At 35.3% G+C, this 24612-nt stretch overlaps 2 protein-coding genes across 8 annotated transcripts in view; one reads left to right on the top strand and one right to left on the bottom strand.

The window, feature by feature from the left end:
* LOC123552574 (intermembrane lipid transfer protein VPS13A-like) overlaps positions 1-24612 on the bottom strand; it is a 169673-nt gene that overhangs the window by 105702 nt on the left and 39359 nt on the right. For 5 of the 7 annotated variants that reach the window (XM_053540068.1, XM_053540067.1, XM_053540072.1 and 2 more), the window contains exons 12-24: positions 22456-22600; positions 19792-19909; positions 19256-19350; positions 18540-18676; positions 18003-18094; positions 13051-13163; positions 11370-11507; positions 10649-10716; positions 10153-10231; positions 9765-9858; positions 9269-9386; positions 8167-8332; positions 5065-5094 (exon numbers count right to left, since the gene is read on the bottom strand). In XM_053540068.1, the coding sequence (XP_053396043.1) occupies positions 5065-5094; positions 8167-8332; positions 9269-9386; positions 9765-9858; positions 10153-10231; positions 10649-10716; positions 11370-11507; positions 13051-13163; positions 18003-18094; positions 18540-18676; positions 19256-19350; positions 19792-19909; positions 22456-22600 (1393 nt within the window). Of the gene's footprint in view, positions 1-5064; positions 5095-8166; positions 8333-9268; positions 9387-9764; positions 9859-10152; positions 10232-10648; positions 10717-11369; positions 11508-12281; positions 12302-13050; positions 13164-18002; positions 18095-18539; positions 18677-19255; positions 19351-19791; positions 19910-22455; positions 22601-24612 lie in introns of those variants that run through there. The other 2 variants (XM_053540069.1, XM_053540073.1) reach the window with 2 other exon arrangements.
* Positions 1378-5008, top strand: LOC128556135 (uncharacterized). Its single transcript, XM_053540081.1, has 2 exons — positions 1378-1974; positions 3959-5008. Exons 1-2 carry the CDS (start codon positions 1871-1873, stop codon positions 4386-4388), a joined length of 534 nt encoding a protein of 177 aa, XP_053396056.1. The 5' UTR covers positions 1378-1870; the 3' UTR covers positions 4389-5008.

Genomic DNA, 24612 nt, shown 5'->3' on the forward strand with positions numbered 1-24612 from the left:
AAACCAGATCTGGTTCAAATCCTCGGGACATTAGGTACGTTTCAATTGCATTTTTATTTAATGGCTTTATTACACTCCCGCAACGTCGAACATGTGATAAATAGCGGATATTACATGAGTGTCTTTTCATATTGAATTTATTAAACTCGTTGAATAAAATGATAAAATGCGAGGCTCTGCCGAGCATTTTATCAATTTTATTCAACGAGTTTAATAAATTAAATGTCGAAAGACACAAATGTAATATTCTTTTCATCACATGTTAGCTATTCATGTCGAAACATCAAAAATTCAACTTTCTTTTACTATACAAATAAGTCAATTTGTCCAGCGTCTCCTATACTGTAAACGACGTCGACGTCAAAGCGTTATTACACTAGTGTATTATCATTTTATTTAATGGCTTTATTACACTCCCGCAAAGTCGAACATGTGATAAAGTAATTTAATTCATATACAGTAGATCTACCATAATTTTTTGTGTTGTTTTTTTTCAGTGTCACTGAATGAGCACTAAAATTAGTAATTTCAAAATTTGTGTCACAAATTGAAATATCTCATTCTTCCACTGATATTTCTTTTCGGTTTATTTCATGCACAAAATGCTTTAAATATTTTGTATTTTTGATACCATCTTAAAATATCTTTAAAATTGCACAAGCTTTCCTTGTGAAAATGTGAAATCTGTGAAATAAAAAAAAAAATATATGTGAAATCTGATATTACAGGAGTGTCTTTTCATATTGAATTTATTAAACAAGTTGAATAAAATAATAAAATGCGAGGCTCTGCAGAGCATTTTATCAATTTTACTCATCGAGTTTAAAGGCACTGACCTCCAGATTTGGATAAATAATATTTTTTCTTTCAAATTGAACTTTGGTCATATTACGAACATTAGAATATGAGTTTTTGTTTCTAAAATAATTTAAAAATCCTATTCAAGAAAAAAAGATGACCGTCTCGGCAATCGAACCCCGGACAACCACGGCAATAAAGACATTTTCCCGTCTTCGTAACCAATAAAGCTATTGAGGAATTAGTGAGTTATGATTTCAAAATACAGATTTTTATAATTGAGACAGTTTACCTGGAGTAATGCGTTACAAACGCATTTCGATTTTCATCGTAAAAAGTAGAAAAAACAGCAAATTCTAATGTGTTTCCGTAACATGATATAGTTTGTCAGTAATTAAGTTTTAACCCTTCTTAAGAAATATAGCATTTATTTCCAGATATCTAAAAAATCTTTTAGTAGACTAGTAGAATGATCTGAGGCCAGTCCCTTTAATAAACTCAATGTGGAAAGTCACAAATGTCATATTCTTTTTTCCCCACATGATAACCTTCCCTGGCGAAACATCAAAAAATTCTACTTTCTTTTACTAGATTATATGAATAAGTCAATTTGACTAACGTCTCCTATACTATAAACAACGTCCACGCGTTTACTGAAATATAATGGTAGATTATTTGTAATGATAACGATAAACAACAAAACAGCTATCCAAACTGGGATTCGAACCCAGGCCTACTGCTACTTAGTAACAGCCGTCCTTCCGCTAGACTATTTGGATGCACAACTGTTGTATGTTGCTACAATCACCATTACGATTTAGAGTTTTAGACTTGCATTTTTTCTGTAAAATGTCTGTCAAAAGGTTAGAGACTGTAATAAAGATAAATGTTTTAATGATGTATAACAGTGTAAATTTCATTACTTCAGAGGTACAAAACCCAAAGCCTATGCCACTGCTGACGCCCAGAGAGATCCTGTACATCTGTACAAGCTGTACAGCCAGAAACGACCGGACGAAATGTGCAAACCTGACAGCCCATTCTTCCTTACACCAAATGATAAACCACAGAGATGCTGGTTCAAAAAACCCCACTTGGAATAAATAAACTTTACAACATTATGAGAGACATGAAGGCTGAAGCAGGAATTGAAAATCCCAGAATAACGCCTTACAGGTGTGCATATTATACATCTATATTCTTATTTTATGCTTTTCCATGGTTTATCTAGATATAATAAATGAACAGCTGAAAATATCCTGATATAGCAACGTTTTATAAGCCTGATTTTATAGCCGATATTGTTCTGAGTTCCAAACTGAAAATTTTTCCCCCCATTTTTCTGCAAACATTTTCAATTCAGAGCTTTAAAACGACAGTTTTACTGGAATGTCAAGTACGTAAATTATAAGCCGTCATATGGATACTAAAACTTTTTCCGACAATCAAAAAAATTCAAATCTGACATCTATTGATCTTTTCTTTCCTTTTCAAATTCATTTCTGAAAAAAAGAAACACCCTAAAACTGTAAAATATCTACTTTTGAAATACCCTTACCAAAGTCATACCTGCATAAATTCAGTATATTTAAAGTAGTTTGATAACAAGAATCTTCAAGTACTTATCAGACTGTAAGCCCAGGCCTCCAGATAATTTTTCATGCAATTAGTGTTTCAATTCTTTGTTTTTTCACAACCAAATTCAATCAGTATTAGTTTTGCATCGCAAACATTTAATCTTTCTTAGTTAGTTTTTTTTTTTTTTTTTGCTGGAGGGAGTGCATCTATCATTTTTTGTCCGTTTTCAATGACTTTAGTAATTTTTCTGTTACGTTTTAGTATTTCGCTATTCATCATGGCTATTTCCAACCAGAATCAATGACATTTGTTATGATGTCCGGTACATTCCACCTGCGATTTCTTCATTAAGATTTTTTCCGTTCTTGTCATAAAATTAACCATAGAAGGACATGCACTGTCAGTTTGATGCTTTGCTCATCCTCGCTTTCTTACTGCCGACGTCATATTCGCAATTTCTTAGAAGGTGATATCATTCTAGCAAGCTAATAAATGGCACGATTAAGATTTTATCGCTGACTTGAATTAGCCGTGAAATTAAGAAAATTTTAGTAATAAGTTCCCAAACATGGTTTATCGTAGAATAACCCGTGTTTTCTGTGTTCTTATGCGTACATGTAAGAATGTATCAAGAAGGCCGTATTATTTTAAATACTGTTTCGCATAAGAACGAAAAACTCGTGTTATTCTACGATAAATCACACTTGGGAACTTGTTATTTCGATTCTAACACTACATACTAGTATCAACAGTGTAAGAAAAAAACTACTTTTTACAACCGTGCTATGCACCTGGATCGGTAACGTCACTGCACGCGAGTGGTTTATTTAAGAAATAATATATCTCATCGGTGATTTGTCGCTGAATAAATCACTGTTTGGAGTTCAGATGCGAAGGAATTATATCACGAGGGCGGAGCCCGAGTTGTATAATACTACGCAGCTGAACGACAAACACTGATTTATTCAAGAGCAAATCACTAAATGAGATGTATTATTTTGATTCTAACACGTTACCAAGGACGGGACACCTGCACTTTACCAGTACGCACATTAAATAAACACTCCCCATTTATTCTTATGGGGCTACTGCCCCCACACCCCCGTTTTTCTGTTTTCTTTAATGAATAGATTATTGTTACAATTTATTTAAATGATTGTAACGAGCACATCCTACCTTTTACAATCCTAGCAAAAAGTGCGTACCAGTAAAGCGCATTCTAGCCCCAAGGACTTTAAAGTACATCTTTGCCGGCATTCATTAATTATTTGCCCGTTTTCAATCGGTTTCTTTCTAGCGCGCTGCTACGCCGTTTGACGCAATAATTGTGACGTCAGAACAGTGAATTGTTGTTTGATAATTCACTGATTCCAGCCTTCTTTGTTTAATAGTAAAATGAATCGGATCGTGTTAGAATGCAGAATGAGAATAACCCGAGAGCCCTCCCATGTCAGCCAACTTAGAAAAACGAACTTATGCCTGCATACTTATTCTAAAGAAAATGCACTTGTACAAAATAATTTATGCCTTCAAATAATTTCATAGGTCAATGATATGAAAATTCCATTCATTTTTTTTTCAGCTCCAGAAAACATCTGGTTCAAACTCTAAACGATGCTGGGGTCCCTGCCAACCAAATCATGCAAATTTCTGGTCACAAGAATGTGAATTCTATAAACAACTACAGTAAAATCAACAACGACCAGTCGAGAAATATTTCTAAAATACTGTCGAATCAGAGAAATGAAACCAACCTTCAAACTCAAGGAAGTGGTGCTGCCAGTGCTCCGGAGCCATGGACTGGGCCTTTCGGATCCAATCGCTCTCGCAGTCTTTTTGCAAGCAGCACTTTCCACGGACCTGTGACTTTCAATTTCCACAGTACATCTGTATCGGAAACACTGTCACAAATGTCCACAGTTAACGTAGGCCGAAGTAATGCAACTGCTGAAGAGTCCGTTCCAACATGCTCGATTCGCCAGTTGCCACTGCCAGACCATTCAAACGAATAAGAATGATTCCAGAAAGTGACAGTGACTAACTGTAACACTCACGACACGAGAGTTTACATATAAGTCCATTTAAAATCCCACTGTTACACTGTTCGTATTGTTTCTCCAGTTATTTGTTCTAACTGTTTACCGATTGACTGAAGTAAAACAAAATGGCGGACTCGAATTTTGACAAGCGCAAGTGCGCGTATCTGCGCGTATGAATTTCACACATTGTTTGTTTAAATATATCTGAAGTTACATGAATAAAATTTTGAAGTACCAAATATATTATTTATATCCCTTACAAATAAATTAATCTCCTTTCTTCTGTTAGACAAAACACAACCTGGACCAAATTTGTAGAACTATTTGGGACGCATAACACAGCGCTGACAGTCGTAAACAGTGGGGCTCCCTGCGGGGGAATTTTTAAAAAGTAAAACGATTTTATAAAAGAAACCACTGAATAAGCATGAAATAAACAGAAAATTTGTTTGTTTCGGTGAAAGATCGAAATTTATTTCATCTCGTGAACATCACATGTTAATATTTTCACTCGTGGCTTCGCCACTCGTGAAAATATTCATGTGATGTTCACTCGATGAAATAAATTTTCGATCTTACACCGAAACAAACAAATATCCTCTATATATATATATGTGATATGTAAGGTAATATACAAGGTATTTCTTACTAGTGCAATATGGTGCTTTAATCTCTCTTCCTGTAAAATGATACCAAAATAACAATCTAAATAATTCTTTTTACAATAAAAACTTAACAGACTATAAGTTTGGGCCAATTTTAGATAAAATTTAAGAAAATAATGATAAAAAGCTACTTAAGACAAGTCACTTAAAATACTGAGAATCAAAGATTCAAAATAAAAGTTGTTGGAGGTATGGGGGAGGGGGAAGCATAGCAGTTGCTCAACTGTCTTAGGGGACTAGTAACTGCTCAAGTCTCACAGTGGACTAGTAATTGCTCAACTATCCTAGGGGACTCTAACAGCTCAACTTACACAAGGGAATAGCAATTGCTCAACTCGCACACTCACACAAGGGACTTGCAATTGTTCATAACTCACCAGGGACTAGCAATTGCTCAACTATCACAGGGGAATAGTAACTGCTCCAGTCTCACAGGGGACTAGTAAATGCTCAACTCAAACAAGGGTCTAGTAATTGCTCAAATCTTACAGGGGACAAGTAATAGCTCGACTAGCACAGAGGACTAGTAACTGCTCCAGTTTCACTGGGGACTAGTAACTGATCAACTATCACAGGAGGAAAGTATCTGCTCAAGTCTCAAAGAGGATTAGTAATATTTCAACCATCACAGTAGACTAGTAATTGCTCAAATATTACAGCAAACCAGTAATTGCTCAACTATCGTGTTGTCTAGTAATTGCAAAACTATCACAGAAGACTAATTATTGCTCAATTATTGCGCAGAACTATCAAAAGGGACTAGTAATCGCGAAACTATCACAGAGGACTAGTAATTACACATCTATCACAGAGGACTAGTAATTACACATCTATCACAGAGGACTAGTAATTACACATCTATCATAGAGGACTAGTAATTACACATCTATCATAGAGGACTAGTAATTACATATCTATCATAGAGGACTAGTAATTGCTTTACTATCACAGGTGACATGTTAGTGCTAAACTATCAAAGGGTACTAGTAATTCCTCAACTATCAAAGGGGGATAGTAATTGCTAAACTATAACAGAGGACTAGTAATTTCTTTACTATCACAAGGACTAGTTACTGCTAAACTATCACAGGGGACAAGTCATTGCTCGACTATCACAGGGGACTAGTAACTGTTTTAGTCTCACAGGGGACAAGTAATTACTCAATCATCACAAGGACTAGTTATTGTGAACAATCTTAGAGCACTAGTAGTTGCTCAACTATTACAGTCATGGCAGCATGCTGAGTGAAATTCAATTGTGTGACAGAAAAGATATGGGCCCATCCGCTTTGCTCAACAGGGAGAGCATTGGTCTACAGATCAGGGGGTCCTGAGTTCGATTCCCAGGCAGGGCGTATGTTCTCCGTGACGATCTGATGAAACTACATTGTGTCTGAAATCATTTGTCCTCCACTTCTGATTCATGTGGGGAAGTTGACAGTTACTTGAGGAGAACAGGTTTGTACTGGTACAGAATCTAGGAACACTGGTTAGGTTAACTGCCTGCCATTACATAACTGAAATATTGTTGAAAAAGGGTGTTAAACCCAAAACAAACAAAAGATATGGCCAATTGAGGCAAACACTTACTGCTATGATGGGGACAGTGTGAGGGTATGGACATTTTTGAGACTATGTTTTTCCATAACCTAGCATCTCACCATAGTATCTGACTCTTGACAAATGAGTAGCCTGTTTAAATACATTTGCACCTTAATTTTTATGGGTTTAACATAAATCAGGGGAAACAAAATCCCTTACTGAAAAATTATCTTAAAAAACTGTGCTTGATATGAAAAGTAGTGCCAGATATTTACATTTACCAACAACAGTTACTGCTGTACAACTGAACTTATAAAAGAACACTTTGACTTCTAACTGACTAACTTTAAATCAAGAGCTTAACAAACAAGAGCTGTCGGAGGACAGCAACGCTCGACTATTCAACAGCCTTGTCAATTGAATGAATACAAAAGTTGAAAAAGGGGCATAATTTTGTAAAATGCAAAGTAGAGGTATTGAACCTCTGTACTGCATGTCATATCATGACAGTGAACAAGTGTGTGAAGTTTCAATCCTTTCCAATTTGTGGATACTGAGATACCAGCTTACATACAAAAACTTAACAAAAAACTGCTAAGTCAAAGGGGCATAATTTTGTAAAAATGCCAAGTAGAGTTATGGGACCTTCACAGTGCATGTTAGATCATGACAGTGAACAAGTGTGTGAAGTTTCAATCCATTCCAATTAGTGGATACTGAGATATCAGATTACATACAAAAATTTAACCAAAAACTGCTAAGTCGAAAAAGGGGCATAATTTTGAAAAAAAAGAGAGTAGATTTATGGGACTTGCTTAGTGCATGTCAGATCATGATAGTGAACAAGTATGTGAAGTTTCAATCCATTCCCATTAGTAAGTACTGAGATACCAGCTTACATACAAAACCTTAACCAAAAATTTCTAAGTCGAAAAAGGGGCATAATTTTGTAAATAAGCAAAACAGAGTTATGGAACCTGTGCAATGTAGATCAGTTCATCACAGTGAATAAGTGTGTGAAGTTTCAATCCATTCCCACAAGTGGTTACTGAGTTACCAGCTTACATACAAAACCTTAACCAAAAATTTCTAAGTCGAAAAAGGGGCATAATTTTGTAAAAAAGCAAAATAGAGTTATGGAACCTGTGCAATGTAAGTCAGTTTGTCACAGTGAATAAGTGTGTGAAGTTTCAATCCATTCCCACAAGTGGTTACTGAGATACCAGCTTACATACAAAACCTTAACCAAAATCGGGACGCGGACGCGGACGCCGACGCCGACACCGACGCATGGGCGAGTGCAATAGCTCACTATTCTATGAATAGTCGAGCTAAAAACTGTCAAGTCATTCTTCAAATTCAATTAGTGCTCCCCTCAAACTGTAACTGTAAAATATAAGACTGACCTATTACAGAACACGAAACATGCACACATTACACAAAGTTGCCTTAACTTTCTTAACTGTGCATTCTGCAAGATTCAATATCACATAAAAAAACAAGTTACTCCTCATGTTGCTATGTAGTCAAGACAAATAACTTACAGTGGTGTATGAAGCACTCATTCCAGCATCAACCATGTCCTCTCCCAGCATGCTTATACTTGTACTTGATGGCAATGGAAAATTCCGGAAAAATTTCCATAACAGCAAAAGTTTTTTGTCAGAAATATTGATTTCAAAGGATGGCAGGGTGGTGATTACTTTTTGTCTGAAAAATAAGTATTTGTTGCTTTACAGAAAATGTGCTAAAGTCAATCACCATATCAAGTTTTATGTCATTCTCCATACCTGAAACAATTTTTCAAGCTTTGTCTCAAAGTGACCTTGACCTTTGATTTACTAGCTTTCAGTCATTAGAGGTCATCTGCTGACCATGGGCAATAATCATATAAAGTTTAATATCTGTAGACACATGCCTTCTCAAGTTACCGACTGGAAACATCTTCAGCTTCCAGGTCATTGTGACCTTTGACCTGTTGATCAGAAAAAACAATATGGTTCATCTGACCACTAAAACAAGCAAACTACAAACTCTTAGTCAAATAGTTTCTATATGTTGTATTCTTATTGATCCTTTACTGCCCTGACTGGTTTACAGAAGATTGGCGATTCTACACGTGCTCAGTCATGCCTGAAATAATGCCTGAAGGGGCAACTTGGGTCTTCTTCCACCATGATGATGATTGGTAACTGTCTGTGCCTTGTTTTGACAGGAAACAAGAACATACTGTGGTAACTGTCTGTGCCTTGTTTTGACAGGAAACAAGAACATACTGTGGTAACTGTCTGTACCTTGTTTTGACAGGAAACAAGAACATACTGTGGTAACTGTCTGTACCTTGTTTTGTACATGAAACAACAATTTACTGTGGTAACTGTCTGTACCTTGTTTTGACAGGAAACAAGAACATACTGTGGTAACTGTCTGTGCCTTGTTTTGTACATGAAACAACAATTTACTGTGGTAACTGTCTGTACCTTGTTTTGACAGGAAACAAGAACATACTGTGGTAACTGTCTGTGCCTTGTTTTGACAGGAAACAACAATTTACTGTGGTAACTGTCTGTGCCTTGTTTTGTACATGAAACAACAATTTACTGTGGTAACTGTCTGTGCCTTGTTTTACATGAAACAAGAACTTACTGTGGTAATTGTTTGTATTCTGGTTTCACTGTATTGTAGAAATCAAACATAAGTTTCATACTGGGAAGAATATGATACTCAGACGTAGGCTGTACCTGGGCCGTATGCCAATCATCACCTGAAATATATCACCAGATTTTTACATTCATTCTGAGCAATACATCTGCCAAGTATTTGAAAAAGCTACTTAGCAATATTTATTATTAATGTAATACCATAATACTGTTTTAACAAAACTGACAAGAGTAAAGACATGTATCTATCTTGAATGAGGTGAGAAACATTTGTAAATATTTCTAATGTAAGTTCAAATGAAAACAAGCATTCTAAATTAATTTCATGAACCTTTAATTTCCAGTATAATTATGCTGGTCGTACAACTTAGTACAATATACTATTAGAAGAGAATAGTGTGTCAATCATTAAAAAAATATGTACATTTTATTACTTTTGCATAAAAGTATGGCAGAATAATAGAATGAAGATAAAGTTTTACCAGAATCTGCCAACAGCATCTTCACATCTGTGATGGTAATGTTAAACTGATCATACAGTCTAGATGCAATCTCTGAGTCTGACAAGTTTCCATGCTGAAAAATAAACTTCTAGCTATATAGTCTAGCTGCAATCTCCGAGTCTAACTGGTTTTGTCTGACAAGTTTCCATGCTGAAAAATGAAGTTCTAGCTAGTTGCAATCTCGGAGGGTCTAACTGGTTTTCACCCTGAAAAATATAACTTACAGCTATATAGTCTGTCAGCAATCTCCGAGTCTAACAGAAGCTCTCCAAACAGACTGTTATAACCTGGGACCATGAATTGACTAGTAACAATGCAGTTACACAAATAAATATGTATAGAAGATTACAAGTTTTCTTTTACATACCTCAAGGGATGAATCCTTTGGCTGAAGTTCACTTTTGATCTGTAACATTCCCAGATCTGCTATCAACACATTCCCTCCCCTGAAAACAAAACCATATCTCTTAATAAATCATGTTCAACCTTAAATCTGTAACCTGTCACATGTAAATTTCATTTAATTTCAACTTTATTTTACATGTAATACTATAAAGTACAATAACAGTTTTTAATATAAATTGTGCTAATGTAGACTGAAGTTGGCCTTTATATGCAAGGAAACACATATTCTATATTATGATCTTTAGATATGTATGTAGATATAAACCAAGAAACAACACAAATTTTCTGTAATAACACACCATAGTATTCACTGTATCAACTTTATTGATCGGAATTAATGTTTTCAAGAATGTTACCAAACTATGAGTTCTTTAGGTTTTCATTCAGCAAAAGAGTCCTGTATGCCCTTATTCACTAGCTCTTCTGAGGAAAGCCTAGTTTCTGTATGCAAAATTTACCTGTGTAGAGTACCAAATTCCGGAATCACAACATAAGGAGATTTCATGTTCACAGCAAGATGTACTGTCTGAAATATACAAAAATATGCTAGTATCTTGAGAAGACAGATGTTCCTAATGTGAGTATAAACTGTGTAAGGTCTTCTTCTGACTAGAATACTTATTAGTGAACTGCTTGTATATTTAGAAATCAAAAGGCAGTGAAGATTGGAAGGTAAGCAACAAAAAACCATTATATATTTGTTAACTGATGAAATACACTACAGGTTTTCCCACTATTTCTTAAATATTGCATGCTGCATTCAATAAATTCACTTAAAACTTGGATATTACCCGGCACACATGTACTGTATGTACAGAAACTGTAAATATTATTTGTGTGTAAAGTTTTTGTTTGAGAATCTACGCACATTACTGCTATACACATACAGAAGCAGATGTCCTTGCTTTTTTTTCCACTTTCCCCCAACACCCAACCCTTTTATCTACCCCTTACCCCCCACCCATCCATTCCTTTTTTCTGTATTTTGTATATAACTAAAATGTACTTGTTGTTGGATTACTGAAGCAACCCATCTACAATATTTTTCTGTTACAGCTTCTTTTTTCTTGTAGGCCTACTTTTGCATGGCTCTATGGCTGTGTTTGGGGTGCTCCATGCTTCCAGTAAATTTACCCTTACCTTCTATATTTTAAAGGATATAAACAATATAGAATATACCTTGTGTTTCTCTATAGCATATATAAGTCCTGCCTGACTGATTCTCACTACTTCTTGCATTGTTTCCATGGCAGCAGTTCTAACATCAATAGTTCCAGTGGGCAACTGAAAAAATGCCCTCACTTCACATACTGAATGCTGAAACAAGAGTAGTATAAAAATTAATGATCAGCAGAATAACTGTAGGTAGGGTGGTGATATATCGTGACTGTAAACAAATGCATATTTGTTAAATGATTTTTCTTAATTTTTACATAAAAATTATATGCATTTACTTTGGAAAAATCATATACAGTCAGATAAGCTAGCACATGATGGCACACAACCAATATATATGAATATGAAAATTTACATGTCAACACAGAAATGTATTGATGTCTCCTGTCCAAATGTGAAAAGACAAAGATTCAAAATGCAAATATATAATCACACTACTGATGCTTTGTGGAGGGTTTGCATTAATTTTGATTTATAGCAGCTCTTTTTTTTATTTTATACATAGATAAGATAAACTTTCACAAAAAGAAATAATACATTGCAAATTACAGATTTGGATAAAGGTTAACGTTCATAATAGGAAAGCTCATCAGCTACAGCAGCTGCCATCAGGGAAGGATATTTTCCAGACATATCTTACTTGCAAATCAACAACTTGACCCATTTCATTATTATGTCATTAGCAAGTCCTGTAAACAGAATCTTATGTATATTATGTGACAATGCTGAACAGGTTTTATTTGTCTTCAGTCTGATAGAAAAGTTACCTCATCAAAACAGCAATTGCAATATGTATTCTTTTTGTACGTAGAAAAGGAAACTTACCAGATCATAAACAACCTCTACAGGTTCTATTTACAGAAAGCTTACCTCATCATAAACAACATCTACAAGTTCTATTTACAGAAAGCTTACCTCATCATAAACAACCTCTACAGGTTCTATTTACAGAAAGCTTACCTCATCATAAACAACCTCTACAAGTTCTACTTACAGAAAGCTTACCTCATCATAAACAACCTCTACACATTCTATTTACAGAAAGCTTACCTCATCATAAACAACCTCTACAAGTTCTACTTACAGAAAGCTTAGCTCATCATAAACAACCTCTACAGGTTCTACTTACAGAAAGCTTACCTCATCATAAACAACCTCGACAAGTTCTACTTACAGAAAGCTTACCTCATCATAAACAACCTCTACACGTTCTATTTACAGAAAGCTTACCTCATCATAAACAACCTCTACAGGTTCTATTTACAGAAAGCTTACCTCATCATTAACAACCTCTTCACGTTCTATTTACAGAAAGCTTACCTCGTCATAAACAACCTCTACAGGTTTTATTAACAGAAAGCTTACCTCGTCATTAACAACCTCTACAGGTTCTATTTACAGAAAGCTTACCTCGTCATTAACAACCTATACAGGTTTTATTTACAGAAAGCTTACCTCGTCATTAACAACCTCTACAAGTTTTATTCCCAGAAAGCTTACCTCATCATTAACAACCTCTACAAGTTCTATTTACAGAAAGCTTACCTCATCATAAACAACCTCTACTGGTTCTATTTACAGAAAGCTTACCTCATCATAAACAACCTCTACAGGTTCTATTTACAGAAAGAAAGCTTACTCTGTCATAACCCACCTCTACAGGGTCTACGTACGTACAGCTTACCTCATCATAAACAACCTCTACAGGTTGTATATTGGTCTTCAGGGAGAAATCAGCATCTACATACAGTGGGTTAGATTCAAAATCTAAGGTGAACACTTGGTTTACTGATGGTGCTGAAATTAACAAAATCTTTCTTGTTGAAATTCAATCACATTATCTCTGCATAGTCACATGACTAATTATTTCCCTATGTTCCTCACCCTAGTCCCCTCCCACTCCCTAATATATTTCATGCCAAAAGGAAAAGGTGACTTAAGTACAGCTCTCAAGGATATTTACAACTACAAGTTTAACCTATGGTTTAAAATCTGCCCTCATACATCTGAATAATTCATAATAATTATTCTCTTTTTAACAAATGATAATAAACTTGGAAAACCAATAAAATATCAACAAGAGGGTCATGATGACCCTGGATCATCACCTGAGTAATATGAGCTACAAGTTTCAAATGTCAAACTGATGCTAAAATATTATGAAAGTAAGTAGGTCACATTCATGGTCAATGAACTTCAGTTTTACGATCATTGTGCAAAACTGTGTATGTCGTCCAAATTTCAAGGCTGTATCTTAAAAAGCAAGCAAGTAGGTCAGCAAGTCAAGGTCACAGTCAAGTGACATCATATTACTTGAGGTCATCAGGTAATTACAATTAAACAGTCTTGGAAATAAGTTCAGATAATTTTTTCCTATATAACTCATATAATAACTAAGTGACCCCAGGGTGGGGCCTCTTTTAATCCCAGGGGCATAATTTGAATAATTTTGGTAGAGGACTACTAGGCAATGCATCACACCAAATATCAAAAGCCTAGGTCTTGGTTTCAGACAAGAAGATTTTTAAAGTTTTTTCCTATATGTCTTTGTAAAACTTGGGATCCCCAGGGCAGGGCCGCTTTTCACCCCAGGGTACATTTGAACAATTTTGGTTGAGGACCATAAGACAATGCTACAAACAAAATATCAAAGGCCTATGTCTTGTGGTTTCAGACAAGAAGATTTTTAAACTTATTCCTATATAAGTCTATGTAAAACTTGGGACCCTCGGGTCGGGGCTATATTTGATCCTAGGGGGATAATTTGAACAATTTTGGTAGAGGACCACTAGATGATGCTACAAACCAAATATCAAAGCCCCAGGCAGTGTGGTTTTGTACAAGAAGATTTTCAAAGTTTTCCCTATATAAGTTTATATAAACCATGTGACCCCCGGGGCGGGGCCATATTTGACCCTAGAGGGATAATTTGAATAATCTTGGTAGAGGACCACTAGGCAATGCTTCACACCAAATATATAAGCTCTAGGACTTCTGGTTTTTGTACAAGAAGATTTTTAAAGTTTTTCCTTTCGGTTGCCATGGCAACCAGAGTTCTGCATGGAATTCAATTCTTTGAACAATTTTGAAAGGGGGCCACCCAAGGATCATTCCTGTTAAGTTTGGTGTTATTCTGCCCAGTGGTTTTCAAGAAGAAGATTTTTTTAGAAAATGTTGACGGACACACGACTGACGACAGACATTGAGCAGTCACAAAAGTTCACCATTAGCCTTTGGCTCAGGTGAGCTAAAAATTGGACAAAAAGTTAATTACTATGGCAAAACAGGAAAATGATAATGATTAATTTGCCGTTATTCTTGGGTATTAGTTTTTAAAAAATAAACAAGAGGGTATATAATAATAATAATAATAATAATAATAAAGTCTTTATTTAACGAGGCAACACAGTTGATTGTACCCAGTCTTCCCTGTGAGCCTCAAATCTACATATATACAGGAAACACAAATTAACAAATTAAAGTAAACAAAGTCATGAAGGGATTATAATGCAAAACAGCATATATAAGAGGATTACATGAAATTTACATAAGGAAGGTAATAGAATAAACAACATGGTTTTATGTAAAGTTACACTGAAAGCAAAAGTAATGAAACAAACAATATACAATTATTTGTTAATTATTTATAGTTTTAAATAAGTACTCTGATACCAAAAAATATCATAGTTCTCATGCGGTTGATAGATGTTGTTGCCCACTAGAGAACCACCATTTTAAATAATTGCTTTTGAATGTGTTCAGGTTTGTTGATGTTCTTATATGATAAGGAAGTGAGTTCCATAATTTTGCACCAGAGTATGCCAGTGATTTTCTGCAGAATTCAAGTCGAGGTTTTGGAACTAAAAGTAGTCTTTGATCATATGATCTCAATGACCTATTTTCAGTATATGTAAATAGTTGCTTCATGTAACTAGGGAGAAGGTTGTTAAGAGACTTGTATACTAATATGGCTTTTTTATAATTAGCTCTATCTTGAAATTTCATCCAGTTAAGTTGAATAAATAAGTCATCTGTTGGTGTGTCAATGTCTTTATCTAAAATAACACGAGCTGCACATTTTTGGAATTTGTACATGTCATTCAAAAGCTCAGTGTTACAGTTTCCCCAAATAGTGCAACAGTAATCTAGATGAGGAAGAATGTATGCATTAAAGAACATTTTTCTAGTATGGAGATTTAAAAATTGTTTAATTCTCATAAGCAAATATAATAAGGAGTTGCATTTATTCAGTGTCATTTGAACATGCATTTTCCAGTTAAGCTAGGGTATGATCAATATGAACTCCCAGGAGTTTTTCTGTGGTTGAAGTTTGTATAGTTTTATCTTTGAGAGAAATATTTGAGTCTTTGATAGTATTATATGTGTGGTTTGAAGGTAAAATGAACATTGCTTTAGTTTTTTCAGCATTTGTAATCATTGAATTTCGTTCACACCAGTTTTGTACAGAATCAAGATCCGATTGAAGATTGTTACTAACTGAGATGACAGTATTTCCGTAAGATGATAAAGTGGTATCATCTGCAAATATATCTGATGTTGAATTTGATAAGTGTCAAGGCATATCATTTATGTAAACAATGAAAAGAAGAGGTCCTAAAACTGAGCCTTGTGGCACACCAGACAGTATATCTTGAGCACTGGAATATTTTCCAGACACATGAACTTGCTGTGAGCGATTTGTGAGATATGACCAGAACCAAGTAATTGCATTTTCATCAACATTATATAATTTCAGTTTTTCAATGAGTAATTTGTGATTGATAAGATCAAATGCTTTAGTAAGATCTAGAAAAATAGTTCCAACAAGATTTTCTTCATTTATTGCTTTTATCCAGTGGTCAATAATAGTAGTTAGAGCAGTTTCGCACGAGTAGCTTGTTCGAAACCCTGACTGATTTGGGTGAAGAAGAGAATTATTTTCCAGAAATGATTTGAAAGTGTTACTGACATGTCTTTCTAACACTTTTGATAGAATTGGTAAGATTGATATTGGTCTATAGTTTGTTTTGTCACATTTAGACCCTTTTTTATACATAGGTGTAACCTTTGCCCTCTTAAATATTGCTGGAAATATACCCTTTGATATACTTAGATTAAATATCTTTTCTAGAGGTTTAGATATGATCTGAGCACTTATTTTAAGAAATTTTGGGCCTATGCCATCAAGTCCAGTTGATTTACTCAGATCAAGTTTTTGTAGCTCTTTTTCTATGAATGTGCTTGTGACTTTTGGTATTGAAAATGGAGAATCTAGTCATGATGATCCTGGATCGCTCACCAGAGTAATATGAGCTACATGTTTCAAATGTCAAACTAATGATTTTTAGAAATTTTTTGGAAAATTTTCGGATGTACAATCAAGTAACCCCTGGGGCAGTGCCAATTTTACCCCGGGGGTCATGATTAGAACAAAGTTTGTAGAAGTCTAATAGGCAATGTTACATATCGAATATCTAAGATCTAGGCCTTCTGGTTTATTTTAACAAATTTATGAAGATTTCCCTATGTACAATGAAGTAACCCCTGGGGCTGGGTCAATTTGACCCTGGGAGGGTCAAGATTTGAACAAATTTTGTAGAGGTCTACTAGGCAATGCTACATGTCAAATATCTAAGCTCTAGGCCTTCTGGTTTATTTTTAGAAAATTTTGAAGATTTTTCTATGTACAATCAAGTAACCCCATGGGGCGGGGTCAATTTGACCCCGGGGGTCATGATTTGAAGAAATTTTGTAGAAGTCTACTAGGCAATGCTACAAGTCAAATATCTAAGATCTAGGCCTTTTGGTTTATTTTTAGAAAATTTTTGAAGATTTTCCTATGTAAAATCAAGTGACCCCTGGGGCGGGATCAATTTTGACCCCGGAGGTCATGATTTGAACAAATTCTGTAGAGGTCGACTAGGCAATGCTACATGTCAAATATCTAAGCTCAAGGCCTTCTGGTTTATTTTTAGAATTTTCTTGAATATTTTTCAAAGAAGACCATCCGAGGATCATCCCTGTGAAGTTTCATCAATTTTGACCCCGGGGGTCATGATTTGAACAACTTTAGTAGAAATCCACTAGGCAATGCTACATGTCAAATATCTAAGCTCTAGGGCTTCTGCTTTTTGAGAAGAAGATTTTTTTAAGATTTTCCTATGTAAAATCAAGTGACCCCTGAGGCGGGGTCAATTTTGACCCCGGAGGTCATGATTTGAACAAATTTTGTAGAGGTCGACTAGGCAATGCTACATGTCAAATATCTAAGCTCAAGGCCTTCTGGTTTATTTTTAGAATTTTTTTTGAATATTTTTCAAAGAAGACCATCCGAGGATCATCCCTGTGAAGTTTCATCAAAATTCGCCTGTTGGTTTAGGAGGAGATGTTGTTTAAAGGAAAGTGTGGACGGACGACTGACGGACGTACAATGGACGGACGGACGGACAGAAGGACGGCGCCGGACGGTGAGCGATCACAATACCTCACCCTGAGCACTTTGTGCTCAGGTGAGCTAAAAACCACAAGGTTTAAAATTTTTCCTTAATACAAATATTCAGTGAAATTATTGGCCAAGACTATCAATTTTAAAAATGTCTACAAACAAATTACTGTCTAAGCAAAAAGTAATCATACCATAGACATTAACATCTGATGTTACTATGGGAACCAACTCATGTTCTATTGAAGCTCCCTCTACAGTAAAACTCTCAGTATGACAGGATATCCTGTAAACAGTAAACAAATACAAGCTTACTGTATCACATACAGTCAAACTTTGTTCACACCAACTCAGATAATGGGAATGCTACCCTTTGCTCAAACTCATCATCAGATTTTGGCAAAATCCCTATATAATGTATAATTTTTGATGGCTCAAAGTACTAATAACTCAAACAAATTTTGCCAGTCTTGTCAAGTTCTAGCAAACAAAGTTTGACTTCAGCAACCTTTAACTACATGTACTTGGTACACTGACATGACAAACAAATTTCAGAATAAGTATATTACAGTAAAACACACATACAACAACCTTCAACAGTTTTTAATGCTTGGAACACTTACCATTTGTCTGCAGGTTTGAAATTATTTTGGTATGATTCCTAAATCATAAACTTATGGAATGGTTAATATTTTTTCAAGCAGAAGTTTTTCTGGAGCCATCTCAATTACCTGTAAGCGTCTCCAGCAGGTCTTGTTTCCCAGGATCCAAGCATCTGAGTGACAGAGACCTGGAGAATTTTCTTGCTGTAGTTGACAAGTGACAAGCAACAACTCTTCAAGTTTACCTGAACCTTATACTCAACATACTGAAAACAAACATTTCATTTACAGTTCACAACATTTTCTTCACAGATACCATTCACTAAATCAAATATTTTCTTCACAGATACATTTCACAACATTGCTATGGTCACTTACACACAGCCTGTACATTTAAAGCTAATCTCTGATAACTGCACAACCACCAAAGCAACGTGGGTTTAAATCCCGCCACAGGCAGTTGGGATTTTTCATCATAGAATGCTATGCTCTTTGATTTGTTACGGCTAAAAGTTGTAAGAACATTCCTTTCACAGGTAATATTAACTTCATTTATGTACTAATAGATCTAAAATAAAGTGGCAATACATCAGGATCTCTTACTAAAATTACTAACAGTATTTTTGTAAGCTTTACATTTGTCTCACAAAAATATGGGAAGATTCTGGATCAAGAGTATTTTATGTATTCAGCACAGTTGTCCAAATCCCAGTCAGTGCCATTCACTTGGAGGGGATGACCATACTGGAGGTAAAGGATGACCATATTTTAAGTAAATTTAAATAAACACACAGCTTCAACTTCAGAATAAACAATATCAAATTCAGAGCTGCAACAATTCTTACCTCCCTTGGAAGCATGGCAATATTTGCATTTTCATCATATCCAATACCCTGGTATAACTTTTCCTTCTCTTCTGGTGTCAACTTTGAAAGCCAGTCTACATAGGAAAGTTTGAAAAATCAAAATAAAATAAGACAGGTTTCACTTTGCAATTCCTTCTATGACAGTCACATAATCAACTTTATTTAGCAAACAAAGTTAAAAGATGAGTCACCTCAGCCACACAATGTCAAAGGTCAAAGGTTAAGTCACTAAAATCATTACTCAATTGCTAATATAAATGAAAATTTCAGCACTGGAACAAAGTGACCCATGGATACAGCATACATTTCTTGTCTGAAGGACATGGATTTAAATTCTGCTGGGAAAAACAACAGACATGAGTTTCCCCAATCCCTTGCTAACATGAGAGTATTGGTAAGAAATTCATCAAAGAGTTACCAAGCATAGCCAACACAGGTTTAGAAAACATCCATTATGCAGGTAATCTGCAAATATTTAAAATATCTGATCAGTCTGATGAAACTTTTCAACTTACCTGTAGATTCTTCCCCAAAGTCAATATCCACTTCTTCATCCTCACTTTCAGAACCAAACCATGATGCCCACCATCCTTTCTCCTCCTTCTTCTTCTTCACAAGCTTTTCAGGTGCATACTACAAAATACAAGAGGGCCATGATGGCCCTATATCGCTCACCTGTTATCATTGCACTTGAGGACAAGAAGGTCCTCAGAAAAAATATCTAAGTCCAAAGGACAGGATTAACAAAGGAAAGAAATTAAACCAAAAACAAAAAAAAAATTCTTACAAGGTACAGATATGTCAAAATACACCTAAAAATTGGAGGTACCTTCCATGTTGTACCACAGAAAAGTGGTCTCGGTTTTTCCCTACAGCCAATAATGGGAAGTAATTAAAAAAAAAATGATTGTAAGTTAACAAAAGAAGGATCTGCCAAATAAATGTGTTGACAAAAATGAAATTTCAGATCAGTATCTTCATTAGTTACGGAGATATACCCATTTTAATTTGAAATAAAGGGAGGTAATTTGACATAAATCAGTCCATAGTTATCTACCCTCATTGACTCAGTCCAACTAATGACAATAATGAAATTTCAAATAAGTCCTATAAGTACTTACTGATATAAATCCATTTCGATTACAATCAGGGGAGGTAATCAGATATAAAATAACTCTGGAACCTACGAATGGATCTGATTTGTCATGGAATCCAAGATTTATTGTTGTTGAAGATATTTTGGAAGTTTGTATCAAATAAAACCATAAATGAAGTCTCTATATGGCTGCAAAAGCCAAAATAGCCAATTTTGGACCTTTAAGGGACCATAACCCTGGAACCAATGAAGGAATCTGGCCAGTTCAAAAAAGGAACCAAGATCTTGTGATGATACAAGTTTTGTGCAAGTTTGGTTAAAATCAAATCATAAATGAAGCTGCTATTGTACAGACAAGGTCAAAATAGCTAATTTTGGCCCTTTCAGGGGCCATAACTCTAGAATTCATTACGGGATCTGGCCGGTTCAAGATCTTATGGGCACAATAATGGTGACACAAGTTTTTCAAGTTTGATTAAATTCAAATCATAAATGAAGCTGCTATTGTGCAGACAAGGTCAAAATAGCTAATTCTGGCCCTTTCAGGGGCCATCACTCTGGAACCCATAAAGGTATCTGGCCAGTTCAAGAAAGGAACCAAGATCATATGATGATACAAGTTGTGTGCAAGTTTGGTTAAAATAAAATCATAAATGAAGCTGCAATTGTGCAGACAAGGTCAAAATAGCTTATTCTGGTCCTTTCAGGGGCCATAACTCTGGAACCCATAATGGAATCTAACCAGTTCAAGAAAGGAATCAAAATCTTATGGTGATACAAGTTGTGTGCCAGTTTGGTAAAAATCAAGTTATAAATAAAGCTGCTATTGTGCAGACAAGGAACCTGTAATGGGATCTGGCCAGTTCAAGAAAGGAACTGGGATCTTATGGTGATACAAGTTGTGTGCAAGTTTGGTTAAAATCAAATCATAAATGAAACCACTATCGTGCAGACAAGAAATTGTTGACACACGGACGCACAAGACGCACGGACGGACAGACTGATGATGGACGACGAACGAAGGGTGATCACAAAAGCTCACCTTGTCACTATGTGACAGGTGAGCTAAAAAGGCATTCTAAAATAAATAACTCTAAATAAATACCCTTCTTAACAGTAGCCTGTAGAGTCAGGGATTGCCATAAAATGTCCCTGTACATGGGCTCAGTGCTATTTTTACTGGCATCATTAAGTCCATTCAATGATACTTATAAGAGAGTTTTGCCTCTAAGTCAAACCTGGGGGCACAAAGAGTTATGCACATTTCACTACCTCTCATAAACAAACTCTATCAAATCAAGTCTACTATTATTTTGCTTGACTACCTACTATGCTTCCCAACAATCTTCTTTTATATTGGATTAGTCACATTAGAATATCTTCATTTACAACAACAGACATCAACTTATGTTTTTTTAATGTTCTCTCTACATATTTCACTGTTTCTTCTCTTTCATAAGTTTTCTTTGTAAAGTTTAAATTTGGGTAAGAATTACTTTGTTTTATGAGCATCAATGCATACTTTACACATAACAAATGAATCTAATGCTAAAATGAAGTCTGTGATAAATTTATTTCCAGTAGTTTCTTTCTCTCCTTTGTTTTCAGTATTCTAAGTAATCCAAAGTCTTGTACTTACCAATTATACATGTAATTCCCTAAGAAAACTAATATTAGCTATTGCAAAAGGCAACACTAAATTATGATGGGTTGTCCGCTGGCATCATCTTGTAAAAGGCAAGTATTTGATGTAACAAATGGCACTACCAATCAAATGTTTTAGCCTTTAAATGCTTCACTTTTGGACTAAATTGATGTAGGGAAGAACTATATCTGGACAATACATACATTGCAATGATTACTGGGAAGTCTGATACCATTGTTGTTTCCTTAATGTTAGTTCATACTGATTTTTCCGATATCATTATTACCTCCCTATGGTATGCTAGTGCTGTTGTCAGAGTCCTAAATATATGAATACAAAATACTAATCTCAGCTTTTAATCTGCTCCCTGGCCATGACATTGACAACACTCACCTCAGCTTTAGCCTGTTCCCTGGCAAAGACATTGACAACACTCACCTCAGCCTTAGCCTGTTCCCTGGCCATCACAATGTTACCAACATCAAGACTTTCTTCAAGTTCCCAAAGTTTTGCTTTGGTTGACTCATGATTAGGTGACTCCAGGCTTTTCTTGTAAAGTTCTTTATATTTTCTGTACTTTGTTCTAAAGAAAAAACAAGATTATGTCAGAGATATATTTATGTTTATATAAATCAATAATAACTAGAGCTATCACTAAAGGTGATGAATGTACCCCCCGCATGCACTGACACAGTACATTGCAATTTCACGCACACAAGATTGCATAATTATGTGGACTGTATGTATATAGACTGTATGTATACAGTATAGTAACAAAAAACATAACTATACAGAATATTTATCAAAAAGAATGTAACATGCACCATGCATAACTAGGGTTGGTACTGATCACTTGTGTGAAGTTTCATTAAATTGTGTGTAAGGGTTTGGTAGATTAGGCATTCACAAGATTGCATATGCAGACTGTATGTACATAGTATGTTAACAAGAAACAAAGTCCCATAACTCTGCAATTTTTGTCGCTGAAAGAACCTAACATGCCCCATGCACAACTACTGTTGGTACTGATCACTTGTGTGAACTTTCATTAAATTGTGTCAAGGGGATGAGGAGAGATGGTGCGCACAAGATTGTGTCTATGTATATAGTATAGTAACAAAAAAACAAAGTCCCATAACTCTGCAAAAATTTTTTCTAAAAGAACCTAACATGCCCCATGCACAACTACTGTTGGTACTGATCACTTGTGTGAAGTTTCATTAAATTCTGTCAAGGGGATAAGGAGAGATGGTGCGCACAAGATTATGGACAGACGGACAGATGGACAGACAGACAGACAGACAACCTGAAACCAGTATATCCCCCCTTACAACTTTGTTGTCGGGGGGTACAACTAGTGGTCAATTTGTGTGTTTACCCATCTTAAACTAAAACAAGAGATGTGAAAATTCCATGAAAGCCCCTATTTTTTTCAAACATTTTCTATTTTTATTAACACTGGCCTTGACCTAACAGTGACCTTGACCCTTGTGGCCCAAAGAAAAATCCATCCCCCAATCTTTCTGTCCTATTAAGATACCTATAAATCAAGTTCTACCACAATATCTCATTCCTAGTTAGAGTTCTTAAATAGCAATCCACTTTAATAAAGCAACAAAATGACGATCCTTACTAAAGTTATATCCTGGAAACAACCAGAAAGAAGACATTCATGACATTGATCTTGACACTATGGCATCTACATGGCTCTTTTTTATTACAAAGAAAACTTAACCTTTAGCCTGCTGTCGGCAAGTGATTCTGCCTTTGTGACAAGTGCAGACCAAGATCAGCCAGCACATCTGTGCAGTCTGATCATGGTCTGCACTGTTCGCTATTCAGTCAGTAAATTTTCAGTGAACACACCTTTGAATAATACGTGGTACTACCCAAATTGAATGATGGACCAGTCCTTTTTCGACATTTAGCAGGGTAAAGGTTAAAGCCTAGACTGTGATTACAACCACTACCAGTCTGCTGCACTCCAAAATATCGTAATTCAAAAATGAGAATAAACAGACCAAAGCCATAAACCCCTGTGCCACAGTGGAATTTTCAAAGTATACAGAATTTATTTAGTTAAGATGACCTTGAACTTAATCTCACTGACTCATATAAAATCCCAAACTTGTCTTTTCTATAAGCAAATTCAAACGAAAACTTTTATTCTATTGTAGTAACCATGACCTTGACCTTGATGCAACTGACTACATATGCGTTCCAAATATTAGTTTTGATATAAGCTACCTATAAGCCAAGTTTAATTTCAATAAATCAACCCAAACTAAACTTATTCAGCAATAACTTTTTTTCTACTTTTAGTTACAGTGACCTTGACTGATTTCATCTGCCCACCAACCCAACAACACTGCCAATCTAATAACCAGTTTTTCAACTTTGAAATGTCAATGATCATTATAAAGAAGTAAGGCATTCATAATAACTACTGACGTAAATTCTACTTTGAGAATCTCTTGAAATGAACCCTTTTGCAGGAAATAATGTCTTTCTTTGCAGTGATTTACCATCAGAAAATTGTTAGCGTCATGAAAACAGCACTATTTATGTCATAAAACCTTACATGTTAACTGTAAA

Source organism: Mercenaria mercenaria, chromosome 4, assembly GCF_021730395.1.
Source record: "Mercenaria mercenaria strain notata chromosome 4, MADL_Memer_1, whole genome shotgun sequence".
NCBI lineage: Eukaryota > Metazoa > Mollusca > Bivalvia > Venerida > Veneridae > Mercenaria > Mercenaria mercenaria.

Excerpts from the sequence above, each read along its gene's own strand:
- LOC128556135 (XM_053540081.1), top strand. The coding sequence starts at position 1,871 with ATGCTGGTTCAAAAAACCCCACTTGGAATAAATAAACTTTACAACATT. Across the intron at positions 1,975-3,958 it reads CCCAGAATAACGCCTTACAG|CTCCAGAAAACATCTGGTTC; the intron begins GTGTGCATATTA and ends TTTTTTTTTCAG.